The sequence below is a fragment of the Mastigoproctus giganteus genome, chromosome 5, assembly GCF_048544385.1.
Source record: "Mastigoproctus giganteus isolate SK-2022 chromosome 5, ASM4854438v1, whole genome shotgun sequence".
In the NCBI taxonomy this organism is placed as follows: domain Eukaryota; kingdom Metazoa; phylum Arthropoda; class Arachnida; order Uropygi; family Thelyphonidae; genus Mastigoproctus; species Mastigoproctus giganteus.
Genome location: NC_143579.1, coordinates 124,530,925 through 124,547,742, shown reverse-complemented (window position 1 = coordinate 124,547,742; position 16,818 = coordinate 124,530,925). Strand labels below are relative to the sequence as shown.

The following is a 16,818-nucleotide window of genomic DNA, read 5'->3' as shown; positions in this document are numbered from 1 at the left end:
TACAAAAGGGACATGGTTGTATGCATACTTTGTCTATGATAGCTCCCAGACTAATGTCCATCTCCACCTAGTGTCATTGTGATGAAGTACAGAAACTCTGTAAAACCGGCCTGACATGTGGTTGATGAATGTATATGTAGCATTAGTGAATGCTCTGTAGTATGTTTTGTGAGTGTCAGGCCTCTTTGCCACAAGGAAGCAGCCATCACCTGGACACCTGCTGCCCAGTGCCCGTCCTCAGCATGTGGAGCTGTACCTGTTTCCTGTATTTTATTACATCCACTTGAGGTGGTGCAAAACCAGTGGATACATTGACTCCATACTCACATTGCCCAGTCCTGAATATGGCACTATCTTAACTATGGGCCTTTTCCACTGTCAGCGCGCAATGCACAAAATCCAGCATCCACAGGCATGCACATGTAGTGCTATACATGTGGATGCCAGCAAAATCCCGTACCCAAGCTGCCCAGTGCTGGGTACTAGCAAAAATAAAAAAATTAAAAAAAAATAAATAAAAATAATAAATAAAAAAACAAATAAAAAATAAAATGATAAAATCAATAAAAAATAATAATTATTTTGCACCAGTCGACTCACATTAATACAATACTCTGTAACTATGGACTAAAAGAATTCAAAAATTCCTGACATTTTGTCAAAGGAAATCCAACAACATTTCAAAAAAAAAAAAAAAAAAAAAAGCACAACACAGCACAAAGATACAATATAAACTTAAATACAAAGTTTCCTCCTCAAGTTACTCATTACTCTTAATGTATTTACAATATCTCATCAGATGTTCCTTCCACCTCTAGCACTGAGTAGATCGACTAAAATAGTTCTTCTATTCCAATTTTAGGACTATATTTGTACATCTTATAGAACTATGGCAGGTTTTAGTCTCCAAAATTTTTACTTTTACATTCTTCAGGAACCCTGTTTCTAACAGTGTAGATGACTTATCAGTTCATACAATCATGCTATCCATACATGCTCTTCTAAATATCTCAACAGTTACCACCACCTTTCAACACGCTTGACTCTAATCACCTCTAACTTGAAGGCCACGGTAATTCCAACAGTATTTCCACAATATTTTCAAATTATGTCACCTACGATTGTGTCACATTTTTAGGTTATTCAAAATTTTACATCCCATAAAGGAGCCTTGCCTCACATTCTGCTAAAAGCCAGTTATAAGTGAATATTCAATCATTCACCTCTGAGGTGAAACTGTAGAGTTACACATCCAGCTTAGCCAGATATGTATATCTTCAATGTTAAAGTTCATTCTTCTAGCACAAATAGAAATTGGATTAAATTAACTGAGTTCATATTTAAATACTTTCCTTGTTTTTAGTCTTCAGACATAAAAATGATAAAAAAAAAGGACAGACAAGACATGTGAAGGGGGAGGTTACATTCTTAGTTAAAACGCATATTAAATCTAATTAGCATTAGCATTAGTAGAGGCATATGATGCAAGAAAGCAAGCTTATTCAGCATCAGCCAAAAAAAAAAAAAAAAACACCACTCCCATTTCACCCCTCCGTTCGCTCGAAATACCTGTCCAGTTGAGCCTTAAATTTGTTTAGGCTATCGACTTCAACAACAAGTGATGGAAGTCGGTTCCACCAACCAACCACCCGCTGGCCAAAGGCAAATTTCCGCACATCTATCCGACATCTGTCCTTCCTCAATTTGAATTTATGCCCTCTGAGCTGATTATTCTGAGCAAGATGAAGAATCCCATTGGCATTGAGCATGCTCAATCCATTCAAAGCCTTATACACCTCTATCAGATCACCTCGCCGGTGCCTAGTCTCCAGACTCTGTAATTTGCAAAACTTAAGCCTTTCTTCGTAAGAGCAACCCTTTGTTCCATTCACTAATCTTGTTGCCCTTCTCTGTACCCGTTCTAGCAGCTCTACATCCTTCTTGAAATGAGGCCTCCAGACCTGTATACAGTACTCAAGGTGTGGCCTGACCATTGCCTTATACAAGGGGATAATCACCTCCTCATCCCTGCTAGAAAAATTCCTGTATATCATTGACAAGTCACCATGAGCTACTCTTGCAGCTCGTCTGCAGTGCTCAGAGAACTTCATATCTGCCTGCACAATTACCCCCCAGGTCCTTTTCATTCTCCACCACTGTCAGTGTAGTACCGCAGAGTTGATACGTTGCTCTGGGGTTACTGTTTCCCATATGTAGTACTTTAGATTTGTCAATGTTAAACTTCATTTGCCACCTCTCAGCCCATCTGTTCAACCTTTCCAGATCCTGTTGCAGCAGCATAGCATCAGTGGTGTCCTTAACAACCCTGCCAACCTTTGTATCATCTGCAAACTTGGACATTAAACTTGATATCCCATCATCAATATCATTCATAAACATCGAAAACAACAACGGACCCAACGCTGAACCCTGAGGAACTCCACTAATAACATTAGTCCACGTTGAGCAGTGTCCATTGATTACCACTCTCTGTCTTCTGCCACTCAACCAACCCCTTATCCATAGCAGCAATTTGCCTCCAATGCCACACTGCTCCAATTTGTGCAGCAGTCTTCCATGTGCAACAGTATCAAAAGCCTTTCTAAGATCCAAATATATAATATCAAAGTTATTCCCTGCATCCAGTTCTTTTGTGACTACATCATAGTATCCAATCAAATTGGTCAGGCAAGACCTGCCCTTAACAAAACCATGCTGCGTCTGAGCTATAACTGAATTCTTGTCTAGATGATCCTGCAGTGCTTCTTTAACCAGTGCCTCCATTAATTTACCTGGAACAGAAGTTAAACTAACAGGTCTATAATTACTTGTGTCAGCCTTTGATCCTCCTTTGTGAATTGGGGTTACATTTGCACATCTCCAGTCTATGGGTACCTCCCCTGAGTCCAAAGAAGCTCTCATAATTATGGCTAGGGGTTTGCTTACTTCCTTTGCTGCCTCCTTTAATATAACTGGATAGATCCCATCCACCCCAGGTGCCTTTTTTATGTTTATCCTCAACAATCTCTCCTCCACTTTCCTCTCAGTTATTACAAAATCATCCAGCTCATGCCAATGTTTACTTTACCTACATCGTTCTCCTTCCTGAATAACTCCTCATGCGTGAATGTAGATGCAAAATACTTGTTTAGATTGTTAGCCACCTGAGCAGGATCCTCAACTGTTGAACCATCAATATCCAGTGGACCAATCTGATTCATCCCTTTCCTTCTTGAGTTTAAATAGGTAAAGAACTCTTTTCTGTTTTTCTTTGCATCCTTTGCCAAGGATTTTTCGTAGTCTGCCTTTGCCTGCCTAATCTCCTTTGTGACTTGGTTACAGACCAACTTATATCTATCATAGGCTTCCATGTCACCCATTAATTTGTATGTATCCCATGCATTTTTCTTCTCTGCCACATGTCTCATTAGTTCATCTGACAACCATTTAGGCCTAAACCTTGAACAATATTTCTTAGTTGGTATGTAAAGCCTGGTAGCCTCCAAGATTAGTTCCTTGAATGCTTCCCATTTTGAGTTTGCTGTTGGTAACATCATCAGTTGGTCCCACTGTATAGAATTTAAATACTGTCTCAGACCATCATAGTCGCCTTTACGAAAACAAAAACCCTTCCCTTTACCTCTGATGGTAGTTACCTCCTTGAGTAAATCCCACTTCAACACACTGTGATCACTGCCACCTAGTGGTTCATTTATCTGCAGATTCTTAATGCATGAAGAATCACTACTGATAATCAGATCAAGAGTATTGCTCCCTCTTGTTGCCTCACGAACATGCTGATGTAGAAAACAATCATCCAATAAATCCACAAAAGCCTTGCTAGTGTGCGAATGACCAACCCACAAATTCCAGTCAATATCTGGGAAATTAAAATCGCCCATTATAAGACTCTCTGATATACTGGCCCACTCTATTTCCCTCTGCAATATCTTATTATACTCATCAGAGTCATTAGGCCTATAGCACACTCCTACTCTCAATTTTGATCCCACAATGCTTATGTCACACCAAACTGACTCGACACTGCCCTGTCCATCGATATCGACTGGCTTCACTTCCTTGGACTTTATGTGTTTCTTAACTAATAGCATAACCCCTCCTCCCCTCCTGTCCTGTCTATCCTTTCTATACACATTGTATTCCCCAAATTCCAGTTCCGCATTCCTTATATCTGTGTGACACCACGTCTCTGATATCCCAACAATATCTGCCTTTGATGTTTTGAGCAATACCTCAAATTCATCAAATTTATTTACCAAACTCCTAGCATTGGTGTACACGCAGGTATACATGCACCTGTTTCTATTCTTGGCTACCCTAACACAACCCATGTGTTTACTTGTACTGCAATGATTCCCAGCAGTCTCTGAAATATCCTGCATCTTGTTTTTCAGGCTTCTGCTCATTTCAATAGAAGCATTGCAAGAATCACTTCCACCTCTGGCAGTGGCTACTGTTAATCTATTAGTCCTTGTATCCCTCCCAACTAGCAGTTTTCCGACCCACCTAACTCTGCCTTGACAGCATCAGCAAAAATTCTTGCACCCTTTCTATTTAAGTGTATCCCATCCCTGTAGAAGCAATCTCTCCTGTTAACAAGTACAGTCCAGGCTGAAAAAAATTCTACCCCTTGAGCCTTGCACAATCCCTCCAGGGCCGAATTGATCGACAAGGCTCTCACCATATACTCCCTCCTATCGTGTCTGGGCAGAATTGCAGACACTTTCAAATTCAACCCTAATTCACGGCTTTTTTTCAACAGTGACCTGTACTTGCTAAGTAATTCCGCCGGTCTCCTACTCTTATGGTGCATCCAGTTGAAATAGGTGGCCAGTGCAATGTTGAACCAGTTGGATGTGACATAAGCACTAAGAAAAGAAAACAAAAATGAGAGAAGTGTATTAGAGTCCTAAAGACTATGATTATAACAAACTGCGAGTGTAACAAACAACTACACAGAGAAACAGAGCGGGCCAGTAAATCAGAATGTCTTCTAATAGAGGATTTTAGATATTGACTGTAACTTGTGGATTGGTCACTCACACACACACTGACAAAATTTTTGTAGATTTTAGAGAGAGAGAGAGAGAGAGAGAGAGAGAGAGAGAGAGAGCAAGCAATGCTCTTTATCTACTTTATATAGAAGCCTTCCATGATGGGTGGTATCAAATGATTTACTAAAGTCTAGGTATATAATGTCAAAATTATTACTTGAATCCAACTGTTTAATAAGCACATCAGTAATTTACCAGATTGATCAGGTATGACTAGTCCTGGTGCTCTCTGATATCATTAAATCACTTATTTTACATTACACATATATTGTAAAGCTTGCTTTTGATTGCAAATTTCGTTGAAAAATACCTATTCAACTCACTGACCACTCTTGCTGGGTTTTCTATGGACTTGACACCATGACCAGTTAATAGTCCTATTTGACTTACCCAACCCTCACTCTTTGCCATCTTTGCTAGTGCTTTCTCAAAATCAGCTTTTTCTGATTATATCAGTGGGTTTGCTACATATTCTGTTAATATGCCCATACAACTTAGAATCATGTGATTGTATCTACCCCACATTTGTTTCTTTTGCTCAATTAAACTCTTAACCTCACCAGTCATCCATTTTGGAATCTTAAGTTCATGGAACTTGGCCACTGGTGTGAAGAGATTTGTGGCCTTGAAGATAAATACTTCCCATAGCATATTTTTATCTCACACTATACAGTATTCTTAATTGAGCTGAAAAAATATCTCATTCCATTATAGTCCCCTGTCTTGAAATTGAAGCCCTTGCCCTTACCTTTGACCATAAAGGCTTCTTCAGATATAATCCAATTTATGGTATTATGGTTACTGACTGCTATTCATTCCCAACTGTCAAGTGCTTAATACACCTCAGGGAGAACCAGATCTATGATCTCAGAGCCTCTTGTGCTTTCTTGGATATGCTGAGATAAGCAGCAATCCAGTTTGTTCAGAAAACTGTCATCATAACAGGTTTCTCCAGTTCATATATTTCAGGCTATAAGAGGTACATTGAAGGTATCCATAATGAGATAATCATACTTACTTGCACAAAAGGATTTTTTTTTTTTTTTTTCATACTCCTCAGAGTCATTTGGCCTATAATACACCCCAGCTTTCATCTTCCTTTATCATAAGTCATTTCACACTGCACTGACTCAACATCCATGTTACTTTGATTTGACTCAGGGAATATACTTAATATCAGGCAGTTATTGATGAGAAGCATCACTTCTCTACTCCTCTCTCTTGTGAACACATCAAATTCACCAAAATTAAATTCATTTTGTATCATTGACAGGCACCATATCTCAGTAAGCCCAACTACATCAACATTAGCTTACGATCAAAATATGAAAATTTGTTTAATGGATTTACGCTACTACTACTGGAATTACTGCACAGACAAATTAAGTTTTATAATTACTGCTTCTGAGAGCCTTGGTCAGTGGCAAAGTTAGAATTTCCGAGTCTATGCAGACCACCTCTCTTTATTAACATGAAATAGCAACGCTTTACTCGTAAAAATACTCTTATAATTTACATTTTTATGGAAACATAAAGGCAAGGAAGATGAAAATAAGCAATTTAATAATCTATAAGTTATAGTGAAGTTAATTTATAAATTTGGTTGTTACTTAAAAATTCATCTTCCTTGCTTTTATGTTTGCAAAATCACTAATTAATTCTTTATGGTACATTTCAAAGGGTTTTTTTTTTTTTTGTCCAGAATATGCTGGCTAGTATAGCAGGAAAATTTAATCTAGTTCGCCCTGCAGAATTACTTTTGTAATTTTTAAAATTTTTTTGCAGTTTACAAAATGACTATTTAACACTAGCCACCATTTCCAAACCATAAGAAATAATGTATGGTGGATCTCTGCTATTATATATTGTTATACTTGTGTTATTATTTCTCACTGATCGGGTGGGGGGGGTTTCACCCTGTGCACTTGGTACTGGTACCAAGTGCACAGGGTGGTTGTTATGCCTGGCTGTTATTACTGTTGGTCAAGTACCTTCTGATTATCCAGGTGTTCAATGATTGAGACTTTCTGGAGTTCCTTGTAGGTGTTCTCTGGGAGACTTATTGCTGCTAGGCTCTTTTGCACCATATCAGTGGTTGACATGGTGATCGGGATGGTTGTTATGTGTTCCACATATCACATCTCTTTGATCTCCTGTCTTAGGTCCGTGTACTTTCTGATCTTTTCCTTGCAGGTTTTCTGGAAGTTGCCAGTGTTGGACATCACTATGTCAATCACATAGGTAACCTTTTCCTTCTTGTCGATGAGGGTCATGTTTGGTCTGTTGTGTGAGATTGTCTTGTCTGTTATTATGGCATGGTCTCAGTACAGCTTGTGGGTTGGGATCTCTAGTACAACCTAGAGTTCGTACTTGTAATATGGTACACTTTCTTTGATCAAATGGTATTTCCTCACTAGCTTGTGATATATTATCCTGGCGACTTGGTCATGTCTGTGAGTGTACTCTGTGTGTGGGTGATCACCCTACAACCTGCAGTAATATGTTGAATCATTTCTGAGGCCAGGTGGCATCATCAACATGTGTCATCTGTCACTCCGGGTTCCAATTTATTTTCTATAACTTATGGTGTTGGTCACCTGGTCTTGGATGGCACGCATAAATTCTTCAGACTCAGGGAAGTGTCTCGTTCATGAGCTATGCACTGAAAGCCATTTTATCTAGGTAGTCTCCATGGAGGTCATTATAGCGTATGCCTGCAATTAGTAGGTCAAAATTCCCCTAATTTCCCCTAATGCAATCCTCAGGGGAAATTAGTCTTTATTTTTTATTATTCGTCTAGATCAGATTGCATCCTGATGTCAGTGCATAACTCTTCAGTGATCTGCAGCAGCTGTTGGAACTGATTCTCATTTGGCATAGAGTTTGATGTCATCCATGTACATCATGTGAGAGCGGGTGTACAGGTTCTTCCTCCCTTCTTTTAGGGTATATCTGTACTTGCTGTTGTTGAGCATAGTGGATAACAGGTTGAGTGCTAGACAGAACCACAATGGACTCAGGGCATCTCTCTGAAAGTTTCTTCTCTTGATGGGGACTGGTCTGCTTGTGATGTTCTCGACCTTGATGCTGGTACTCCATTTTGCCATAGTTGCTTCTAGGAAGTTTATTAATGTCGGATTGACTTTGTAGATCTTCAGCATCTCTGTTAGCCAGTTATGAGGCATGGTGTTGAAGGCCTTGTGATAGCCAATGTAGGCCATGTACAGAGGGGTGAAGTGAAGGCTTGCTCTATTACTGCTGTATCAATGGTTAATTGTTCCTTGCATCCCTTGCTTATCTGTTTAAATCCCTTCTGTGGTTCTCCCAGTGGTCGGATATCTTCTTGGTTATGCAGCTGGTCAGGATCTTATACATTATTGGGAGACAAGTGATCGGCCTGTATTCTGTTGGGTTTCTTGTATCTTGGTCCTTAGCCTTCAGGTGTATGATTCCTTGAGTTTTCTTCTCTGGAATTGTTTCTGGGTGACTCTGTTGATCCAGGTGAACTGCTCTGTTAGGGTTCTGGTGTGAGTGCAAGTGAATATCTTGTAACCAGTAGTTGTGGGACTTCCTGATCGTTGTACTTCTTCCTCATCAATCTCCCATTCTGTCATCTCTCGTATGCCCTTGAATTTTTTCCATTGTAATCTATACCAGAGGCTCGGCTGTTATGTCTTACTTCACTGCTATATATGCTGCCCCAATACTCCTCAACTGGGTTCTTCTCAGATGGTCTGTTGCCTTCCTTCTCCTCTTCTTTGATACTCCTGTAGTAGGCCATGTACAGTTTGCAGTGCATTGCTTCCATCCCTTGTCGTGGAAGTTGATAGCCTAAATAAGTTTAAGGCTCAGCTGGACAGGTATTTCAAACGAACAGAGGGGTGAAGTGGAAGTGGTTTTTTTTTGTTTTTTTTTTTTGGTTGATGCTGCATAAGCTTGCTTTCTTGCATCAAATGCCTCTACTAATGCTAATGCTCTCTTTATATTGGTGTGATCTCTTGCTGAGTGCATGGAGGTTTTCTGCTTCGGTGAGTCTACGTATTCTCCTATTCTCTGATTTGTAGTCTTGTGTTTGCTGTGTACACTGGTCTCTCCTGAGGATGCTTTTCACTTTTCCAATCAATTTCTTACTCCTATTACCACATTGATAATGGGTCAATTGGCCAATCTTGATTCTTAGTTCTACCTTCTGCTGAAGCTTTCTTTCCCAAGCTGGCACTTCCTTGTTTTTCCCATTTCTTCTGCTGATGGTCTTTTGTTTCTCTTTCATTGATCCTAGTGGCTGCTACGGCAGCACAGTATATGGCTGTGAGAATGGCCTCCAGCATTGCACTGCTGTTGTAGAGGTAATGTGGTATTATTTTATGATTGAAGTGGTCTGTGACTTTCCACAGGATTTTATTGGGTCTCTGCTTTGGTATGACATGGATCTTTGTGGGGTTCATTGCCTCAAATTCTGTTAGGGTCTTCCACTCATCTTCTATTCTGGATATCATAATCTCATCTGTTTCCACCAAGATGTTCTGGGTTGTATTTCTTCTTGCTCTTCCTCCTTCTCTGGTTCGACATTGTCCATATTCTTTGTTCTTTAGAGCTGGTCACTCACGTCCTGATTGATTTTTTTTTTTCCCAAGATTGCAGGAGCTATCAGGTTCTTTGTGACAATGATCGTCTTCTGGTCTACTATTCACTGTTCAGTGACCTGAACAACTGGGAATCATTCCAACCATTTGATATGTAGTCTTGTCCTGTACAATGTCATAAGTCTCTAGCCTGGTTACTTTGTAGTATGTTTGCACGATGAACGTATTGATTTTGATGCTCCACTTCATGCGTTGACATTTTCTTCCTTTCTGGGTGGTCACTAGCACAGTTGCGCAGGACGAACTTCCACTTGGTTAGGCTGGATGGTCTTGCCCTTCCCCCACCGTGGCCATATGGGGACAGTGCCACTTGCTCCAATACCTTTCTCAGGAGACAGTCTCCGACTTTTCAAACCTACCCCTTTGTCTAAGGCCTGAATATGAGTGACTTTATCCTGAGTCACACTCAAATGCGTATGGTCATTACTTCTCTTCAACATCATCATCCATCTATGAGATTATTATTATAATTTGATATAGTTTTCTTTCTATAATATTTATAAAAAGTTAGAGACTGACCTAAGTTCTCCCCCCCCCCAAGCTTCATAGGCCTTTACATTTTGCTAGCTCTTGCACCATGGCAGCTATGCCTCTGGCCTGGCTGTGACCACCCTACGGTTTACCAATAAGTGTTTTTCCATATGGTCCTAGAGTGTTGGTGGATATTACCTCTATTGCTGTTTCTCTTTGAGTAATTAAGGTTTGCATTCATGTGCTCTCAAAGAGGGTACAATTATAATTTTGTCCCATTCTATTGACCTGAATTGATAGTATGCTGACTTCCTAACCACAGGAACTGGCAGTTCCCTGAAGCATTAATGCCTACTCAATGGCATTAGCAAAAACCCTCATGTCTCCTCTGTTTAAGTGAATATCATCTTACAGAATAAATTCTACCTAACAACTAAGGCTGGGAATACTAAGAAAAATTTCCCCCCATAAGCCTCTTGCTGAAGTAGCATATCCTGGACACTGTCATTAACCACCCTACCCACCTGTGTATCATCAGCAAACTTTACACGTTAAAACTTGAAAGGCTCACATCAATAAATAAAAGAAATAGTAAGGAGTCAAAGCACCAAACGTTTTGTGTGCAACCTCCACATATGGTATTCATCTGAGAGAGAGAGAGAGAGAGAGAGAGAGAGAGAGAGAGAGAGAGAGAGAGAGAGAGAGAGAGAGAGAGAGAGAGAGAGAGAAGCCCAATTCCTTATAATCCATGAAAAATAGGCCTCAATTTATTTTACCAGATCTTGATGGCTGATCCAGGGATAAAAAATTAAATCTACTTCACTTCACTTATTTAAATATCACTTTGTTAATTAGCCCTGGAACAATTATGAAGAATGCCTAATGGGTGTACAAAGATAAAAGTGAGATACATACCTTCCCATTTCCGCATCACGTGTATATTGTCTGGGTCTCGAGTAAAACTAAAGGCATAGCCACTATATGTAGTACCAAAATCAATTGCAATGATAACAAAGTATCCTTGTCGAGAAATGCCTATTTGGGAATCAGCAGAATGAACAATAACAGCACTATCCAGGTCATCAGAAAATGGATGCACACCTGAAGAAATCATATCTGCATAGAAGCAAAAAAGAAAAAGACGTATCATGAATTACAGAAAGAAAGAAAAATATAATACCTATTAACTTGACCAACTGAATTTCATATAATATACTGTTAATATAGCAAGAATTCACATAGGATCAATAGTATTCAAAGCTAACGATAATTATTCATCTTTTAATAGGGTAACAGAATTTTGCATTAGTAGTGGCAAATGATGCAAGAAATTAAACCTTCCCACATCACCTTTTTCATAAGTACCCACTTCCACAACAGCAACAAACAGATGGAAGTTGTTCCAACAATTAACAACCCACTAGCTGTGAAAGCAAACCTCTACATATCTATCATGCAACCATCCTTCCTTAATTTGAATTTATGCTTCTTCATGTGTACTAAGTTATACTAATGTTAATTCTATACTAACTGTTGTATTATATTATTGCTATACTAATTAGTATAAAATTGGAATCACTCACCATAACATTGCAGTCATACTAATTTATACAGCAATAACATAAAACTAATCACTAATTCGGCAAGTGAAATAAAATCCATACATCTTTTCATTTTATATTCATATAATATAAGAATTTAAAAAGAAAATTATGCTTACAATATCATAAGTTTTGTAATTAACTATGAATAATGGACATTTCATTTCAACAAATGTTCATTATTCATAATTAATTACTTAGAACTAAATTATCAAAAATATACATCAGTATTCTTCAACTGAAAAATAAAAAAAAATCTTCATATACAAAGGGAGGATCAAAAAGTTCTAGGGCTGAATTTTTATTTGAACAAATAAAATATTTACACATAATTACAAGGAAAAAAAAAATGGGGGTAAACGCAGCCATTACCAATCCACTGCAGGATGGAAGCCTCCTCAACAATTCATGTTGTGGGAAAGGGACTGTAATCTGCCATGCTGGTCCAGTGTGGGGTTACAGATCAATCATATTTAGCAGTTAGGAGCTTGAACCCTGGTCAGCAGAACTAGTTACTAGAACAAAGGCATTCTGTTTTCTCGTGAAGTTCCTTTACCTAACCTTTGTCAGCATTCAGAATTTCGGCAAAAATGTTTTTTTCCCATCCCCTTGACTGTACAATTACCTTATGTGTAGTATCTCAAGAGTGTTGAGTAGAGGCAAAACTATAAATTCCCTCCCCCCTTTTAATAACCATACTAAACATTATCTGACCCCCTCCCCTTGATGCTTCAGATCTCCTCATGGTAGCAGACCTCACACTAGTTTTGTCACTTGAATCACCCAATGTTCAGAGCATGGGCACTGTTCATCTGTTTGTGATTTAATCTCATTCCTTTATGAAAAAGGTAAATTGCACCAGAACTGAGAAAACAAAGGTAGGCCAACTGTGCACCATTTCAGAGAGAAATGTCCACTAATAGTAGGGGAGGGGCAGTGGTGTAGCTACCATGTAGGCAGGCAAGGCAATTGCATCCTGGCCCGGGCTGTTTAGGGTCCTGGCGTCTTTGGCTAATTTTATTTAATTGTTTTCATATTAATTTGTGACCTCCTTAATTATGTGTTTATGTGTGGAAAACAAATAGGAAAGGTATTTAACAGAAAATCAAGTAAATTCATCTACTGGAAGCCACACTGGAAACGGAAAAAAACTGGTGTAAAACTGATAACACTGCAATGCGCATTTGATCAAAAAAAAAAAAAGTTTGCTTTATTGTAATTGTTTTTAGGGAACAATATCGGAACAGCAGTTTCCTTGGATGTATATTTGATCTTCTAACGAAATTTCAAGAAAATATTTAATATTTATAGCTACATTATAAACTTCGAAAACTAGTGTGCAAAAGAAGAAAAAAAAAAAATCGTCCGCTATGAATACGGATTGTTTCTTGAAATGTGTCTTCTTCACAATACTGCAAGATTTCTAATGATACAAAGCTAACAGATTGCAACTAATGGCTGAACAAAAAGTATCGTTAGAAAATATTTGCTTGTTACGCTTTGATGCCATCGCAAAGGGAGAAATTCAGTTTAAGTACAGAAGCCAAATAAATCCACGGTCGTATGCTGTTCTGAGCTGTAATAAAAAGAAAAACCTTACTGAAAAATAGATTTTCTCCCCATCATTTCTCTAGTTTTACTGTGGTTTTTGGTAAATTGTGTAATTTCACACAATCAATCCGTGACTACTAAACACAGTGCAGTTTCTTGTATTCTCTCTCTATTTTGGGATCTCCTCTGACCAGGGTCGTCCCGGAGTATAAACAGAAAATTTGTTTGTCAGAATGCTGGCCCCCCCACCAATGGCACCAATTATCAACTCTTTTACTGTCCTTCTAATTTACATTGTGTTCATATGATCCACTTTGCGAAAATTCGAAAGTGTTACATCAATTAGGAGCAAAAACAGTTTCCCCCAACATAACGAATTACTTTAGTACAATAAAGCACTACTACTAATGATTTTACTGGAAGGAAGTGTCCACAATAAAACATCTGTACAAGATGAAAACATGTGGTCACTCAAAAGAAAGTAACCGTAGTCATTTGCATTCAAATTCACACCAGACCAAAATCGGATTTATTAATACTTCTGTATCCTAGGATGAAGCTGACTTAGAGCTATAATGCTAATTTTTTTTATTATTTTTATGTTTTTGTATGGGCGGCTCCTAGAACAAAAGTTCATCTCCGCTTCGTCGCTCTGTTCAGTTTTTACAGACTCTGTTAAGGTAAGGCCAGTGTGTGTCATGTAAAATAAAAAAATTTAAAAAAATTCATTCCACATAGCACATAGGAATATCCCATACTGGATGAAGACAGACGAAAAGGAAGGCAAGAGAGAGAGTGAGAGAAAAAAAAAAAATTCATCCCACACGGGAGAAAGTGACAGGAAAGAAAAACTGTTTGTGAGCTTATGTGTGTGTTCTGTTTTGGCCTTTTGGCTACCTGGAAGCAGTGATCAGTGCCCTCCTGCCGACCGGGCTAGCCGAGTGGGTGAAGTACCTGCCCGGCAACCCAAAGGTCACGGGTTCGATTCCCGCCTCGGGCTTGGATCAAAGTACTGCAAAAACCTTGGGAGGTGCAATATGGCCACAGAAGCCGATGCGCCAACAACTACCAAAATCAAAATCAAGTGCCCTCCTCCCTGGGGAACGAGTTTCCCAGGGAGGAAAGAAAAACTTGTATAAAATGAAGCGAGGGAAGGAGAAAAGAGGAGAAGGACTATACCGGCCCAGAGAAGCCCCAATCCAGGATGGATTGCTAGAACAACACAAGCAAAAAAAATAAAAAAATAAATAATAAAATAATAATAATAAATAAAATAAAGGGGAAAAGAAATAAATAAAACATATAGGGTGAGAGAGGAGCTGGCCTGTTCTGGGGAGCCGCAGCCTAATGCTAGGATGAAGCTCACTTATTAGAACTTTTAGCATCTGTTGTGAAACTGAATGCAATAAATAAATAGACATTAGAACTTCCGCATCCACGATGAAACTGACTTATTAGAACTTCAGCATCTCTGATGAAAGTTAGAGCTCTGGAGCTTTGACAACCTCCTGGCTGTCTCCCCACCAAAAGGGTATTTTTATCTCTCCCCCCCTCCTAGGGTCGGACTAGAAAGGTGAACTCCCTCCCCTAAGGAGTTTTTTTTCCCCAATTGAATGAAAGGAACTGGAAATTTTAGGAAAATGAACCCTGTTTTCCTTCATTCGGCAAACAGCTACTCTGTCAGTGCAAAAGAAGTGAAATGACATTTGCAGCTCAGAATGAAATTCAGGCATCCAAACATATGACACTTTAAGGTGAATTTTTCCAGTGTGTGTGGGGCGCCTCCGTAGCCAGGTGGAAAGAAGCAGCAGTGCGTAACACACGCTTCTTGATTAGACCGGGGTTCGATCCCGTCACCACCAAATACGGGGATGCGGAAAGATCAGGGAATGATCACCGCATATTCCCGGAGCAATATGGCCTTAGTTGCTAATGCTCCTAAAAACCAAATAACAAACAAATAACATCCAGTGTGTGTGTGTGTGTAATAATGAAAATTCAATATTTCTCTTGAAATTTTTTGATTGTATCAAATGCATATCAAGGAAATATCAAAATATTCAGTAACAATTACAATTTTCCAATCCATCACGAGTAACAGATTGTTTTCACAATCCGCTACTCGTAGCATATATTTATTTATTTTTTTTTTTTCATTTGCACACCAGATGAGATGCATGCGAAGTTCCTTCGACATCAGTTTTCGAAATTTATAACACAGCTATGAATAGAAATATTTTCTTGAAAGTTCATAAGACGATAAAATATACATCCATGAAACTACTGTTCCAATTTAGTCCTCTAAAAACAATTACAATAAAGCAAACTTTTTTTTTTATGAAATGCGCATTGTGGTGATCAGTTTTACGACAGTTTTTTTTTTTTTTTTTCTTCCATTTCCAGTATGGCTTCCAATAGATGAATTTCATTGATTTTTTGTTAGTAGATACAATACATACTGAAGAAAAGAAAGAAGATATTTTTGTTTTTCAAAAACAATTCGTTGCAATTCTTTCGTACAACAATTACGAAAAGCAGTAAAGCAAACTGTTGTGAAAGAGCCATGCAAAATAGTGTTCGCAAGTAATGATGCTCAACTGTTTGTTTTCCATGAAAGTTGTTTACATTTTTATTTTCTCCTTGGATCACCTTGGTAACGCTGATGACGTAAGCTCGAGTGATTTAATAGTTTTTGCTGCAATTTAAAGGTAGGAAATCAAAGAATATACTTCTGTTTATGTATATTGAAAGTTTCAATTTTGTAAATTGAGTAGAAATTATAGAAATTATTAGTTTTTTTTCAGGGAGGACAACTTTCAAGTTAGGGTTAAAAATTAGAGCTTAGGGGGCGGACGTAAACAGATACTCGTATTCAGGAAAGAAGACCAATATGTCATAACCATAAATCGTGTGCAGTAAGCAAAGGATGTAAGTCGGATTGATCAGTGTCAACAATGGTTAACATAAATATAAACATTAGGACAGTCTGCATCTGTCTCCTGTCTGCACCAATCACAAGCCGTCAAATTTGCACCCTATACCAAGCTACGCTGCACTTTAAACCAAATAGGCTTTAGTGACGCTATTGAATCTTATCTTATATGATTTCAATTATTATTATTCACCCTTTTGAAGCTGTTTTCGAAACACCTCATGCTTTCCAGGGTAAGTTATTATTTTTATGCTCAGTTGCACCAATGAGACTTAAATTTTAAGCTATACTTAAACAAAAAACTGCATCAAAATTTTGACTCAACACTTAATAACTCCTTTGCCGTTTCGATACGATATTGTCAATTTAAGGAACACTTAAAATTTAAGTTACATTGGTGCAACCGGCCATTTTAATCAATTTACGCGTGAAGTTTCACATACCTACTTAAAAAAGCTAATGTTCATTTTTTTCCCTATAATTTAAATATTTAAAGATCACTTGGTCAATGTAATTTGATATACCATGTAGGTATTATTAATATA

General features: G+C 38.4%; 1 protein-coding gene across 1 annotated transcript in view; it reads right to left on the bottom strand.

Moving 5' to 3' along the window:
* Positions 1-16,818, bottom strand: part of LOC150085683 (heat shock 70 kDa protein 12A-like) — a 228,723-nt gene that overhangs the window by 131,467 nt on the left and 80,438 nt on the right. The window contains exon 3 of the mRNA XM_090374189.1: positions 11,105-11,305. Coding sequence (XP_090230315.1) covers positions 11,105-11,305 — 201 coding nt within the window. The remainder of the gene's footprint in view (positions 1-11,104; positions 11,306-16,818) is intronic.